This window comes from Entamoeba invadens, assembly GCF_000330505.1.
Source record: "Entamoeba invadens IP1 unplaced genomic scaffold scaff_1105074725133, whole genome shotgun sequence".
NCBI lineage: Eukaryota > Evosea > Mastigamoebida > Endamoebidae > Entamoeba > Entamoeba invadens.
This window is the reverse complement of record NW_004440271.1, coordinates 147940-151591: the sequence shown is the minus strand read 5'-3', so window position 1 is coordinate 151591 and position 3652 is coordinate 147940. Positions and strand designations below refer to the sequence as shown.

Genomic DNA, 3652 nt, shown 5'->3' with positions numbered 1-3652 from the left:
GAATTAATAGATAAAGTAAAATTACAGTAGGAGGAAATAAAGGGATGCTGAGAAAAAAAGAGGATGCTTATCTAAAAATAAATTTATTTTGTTTTTTTTGAAATTTTATTGGTTAGTTAGTATTGAATTTAACCAATAGTAACGAGCATCCTCCTTTCTCTAGCATCCCTCTGTTTTCTCCTACTGTACATATTTGTAATCGGGTTATTATTTTTATCGGTTTGTTACATCTGTTTCCACAAAAATAATAAACAATAAAAAATAGTATATAAAATAAAAAGCATTAAAAGCAGAATTTCACCCTCCCAAGGTGGAGATTTTGGTTCAAGTCCTGGTTAGTGCATTTTGTTTAATTTTTTTATTTTCTATTTAATTATTTAATTATTTAATTATTTAATAATTTAATAATTTAAAAAACAAAAATAATGCAATTCACAACTACAGTTATGATAAAAACCAGTGCAACTTGAACAAAAATGGGGTGACTGAGTAAAAAATTCTAAAAATAAAAGAATAACATTATTTTGAAAATGTTTGAAAAACAATTTAGAAAAAACATTCAAAAATTTTATTTGTTATGTTATTTTTATATTTTTTATTTATTATAAAAGAAAAATAAAAACCTAAAGTAGAATAACAACACAATTCATTTACAATAAGCAAACAATATCGAGATAAGTCTTTTCACAAAAAAACTCTTCATTTCTTTTCTCTCTTGTTTTATTCGTTACAGTTACATCTTCCATTTTCTCTCTTTCTTCTCCTCAACCACTTTTTCATAATAAATTGTTCCTCAAGTTTAATTTCCATGCCTTTATCATTAACATCATCTTCTTCGACTTCTTGAATCATATACTCGCAGAACAATCTTGGTTGATTTATACACAAACCAAAGACTCCGACGTCAAATCCATTGTGACACAACACAACATTTACCGTCTTGTTCATATTTCAATTTTTTAGTTTGAACTCATTATATTTTAGTAGAAATTCTGCCAAAACATTAAAATAAAGGGAAAGTGGAAAGAAAACGGGTTTGTTTACAAAAAGAAGATTTTAGGGCAATCGATCGTCTTCTTTGTTCATTTATTGAACCTTTTGTTTTGAAAATAAATCAACTTGATTTTTGTGTTGTTTTTAAAAGCTAACTTTTATGGTATTTTTACTAAAAAAACTATTGAGATTGTTCATGTTATAAATAAAATTTGCAAAGAAAAAAAAAACAAAAAAAATAACCGAGTTGCACTATCAAAATAAAAAATAGTTTTATTTTTAGGATCCCCTCTTTTTTTACTCAGTCACCCCATTTTTGCAAAAGTCGCACGGGTTTTGTCTAAAACTGTACAGTCAAAAACGTCTATTTGTCGTAAATCCAGCAGAAAAAAGTATCTATTTGTCGTAAATGAGTGAATTTTGTAGAAAATTTTATTTAATATTGAAATTTATTTTTTGTAAAAAATTTAGTTTTGAATTCAACAAAAGTTACATGTTCAAGAACAAAATAAAGTCTGTTTTCTATTTAACGATATTGGGTTTTTACTATTATTTATAATAACAGTATTATAATTTATAATAAAAATAAAGTGGTTTTTCAAAAAAATGGTTTGTATTTTATTTTTTTGTTCTTTTTTTAAAAAGTGTGCTAAAAATAACAAAAAACAAAATTGCTTGATAAATGAAAAAATTATAAAGTCAAAACGAAGAATAGGTTGGTCTTGAAATGTGAATACGACGAAATAAACTATGTCAACTAAATTATTCAAAATGAATAAAATGTCATTTCAGATGGAGCAGACATGTCAAATCATCATTTGGGTCAAATTGAAGACGACAACAAGTGAATTGGAAAAAAGTCAATGCTTGGATTTGTTTAACATTAGTTTTAATTAATGACAATTTTATTAATAGTTTATGGTTTTTAATTAGCGATATTGAGTATAGTAAATAATGGTTTAATATTTTCGGTCTAGTTCTCTTCTTTGTTATATTTTTAGAATATCGCTAAATAGAAAACAGACTTTATTAAATTGTCGTACACCAAAATGATTGGCCAGTTGTGCGACAATTAAGCAAGTTCAACGATTATAATTAAGACTAATCTACGCCTTTGACTGTATTAATTTTGATTAAAATAACGTTTTTTATTCCAAGTTTATTTTTTCTTTTTGGTTTGATTTAAAAGTTTTAATACAATTTATCTTAATTATAAAATTAATAAAAATTAATAAAAATATCTTTATTTTATTTAAGTTTTAAAAATAAATTATTAAAAACGGATTTTATTGTAAATTTTCATTGAATGGGAGTTGCACCCCATTCAATAACATACTTTCCTTGTGGTCTTTTAACACTTTCGACTTCTTGTACACTTAAATATTCGTTTCCTTCTTGGCACTCACCAAACCCAACAAATATTCTCATCACGTTGTCGAAACCTTTCACGTTCAGTGGAACCAACTTTTCGTATTGTTTTCTGTCAACTATTCTGACAAACATCTTTTGGAACTTTTTCATCTCCTTCATCCAATACACAACAAAGTCGTTTCTTTCTTTTACGTTCAGTCCAAGCTTTTCCATCAATTTGTCGACATCACTCAGATCATTTACTTTGACATCAAAACCTTCTAATTTGACATCAAAGAGACTTTCCCAGAAAAGGTATTCAAAATCATTGTCTTTAATTGTTAAAACACAGGGTTCTGTCCCTCTTCCCAAATATCTTCCCGTCCAATTCAGTGTGTTTTCTGTTATTTCTGTCTTTGGATAGACTTCGGTGACTTCCATTCCTTCAAATTTGAGTGAGACGTCCAACTCGCCTTTTGTGCCATTTTCGTCGTACAGCAAAATGACTGGTTTTCCTCCAAAATATCTTCCTGCAAAGCCACTTCGTTTGGCAGTGATCGTCTTTTGAATTATTCGACTGATGCTTTCTTTGTCTATGTCACCGATTGCAAAGTGGAGACACCTTCCATGGAACATCTCTTCGATTTTTGGATTGTAATGGGTGTTGGATTTGTTGGTGTTATAAAAGACTATTGCAACCAAATTCTGCACCAAAAAATGCAAAAATTCAAATTCTCCAAAGTAATAATCGTCTGTTTCTTCAATTGCGGGTATGAAACTACGGATGTAGTTTGTGAGATGGTAAATGTCGTCTCTGCCAAGTTCATTTGTGATACTATCAATAAGCACAACGTAGATGTTATAATCAGATTTCATATATTCATTTGGTGGATAATACTCTTGAGGTGGTGGTAGGTCTTCCTTACTCCCTGCCACTATGATATCCTCTTGAATGCCATTAACAATAATATCAGTGGTATAAACGGACTCTGTGGCTGTTTCTTTGAGTGCCTTTTTGTTTGGTACTGTCTTGAGTGCTTGAAGTCCTGCTGACCCCTGGAAAATAATTTTCATTTGTTGTGTTGCAAGACGCTCTTTGATTGACATACTTCTGATTGGTTTGGTGCTTACAGGTTTACCTTTTGATGGTGTTTCTCCCATAGAATTGAATTATATAATTAAACAGACTATTATATAAACAATCTTTCCCGTTTAGATGTTTAAAAACATTAAAGTGTTTTCCCGTTTTGTTTATCAATTTCTTTGTTCTATATTTTATTATTTGATGTTTTCTGTATTTTTCTAAATT

The 3652-nt window shown here is 28.7% G+C and overlaps 1 protein-coding gene across 1 annotated transcript; it reads right to left on the bottom strand.

Annotated features, from left to right (window-relative positions):
* Positions 1-2292: 2292 nt before the first annotated feature.
* EIN_165430 (hypothetical protein) lies at positions 2293-3450 on the bottom strand (the record flags this gene model as incomplete). Its single annotated transcript, XM_004255796.1, has 1 exon — positions 2293-3450. The coding sequence occupies one exon, from the start codon at positions 3448-3450 to the stop codon at positions 2293-2295; it is 1158 nt and encodes a 385-aa protein (XP_004255844.1).
* Between the last annotated feature and the right edge of the window lie 202 nt (positions 3451-3652).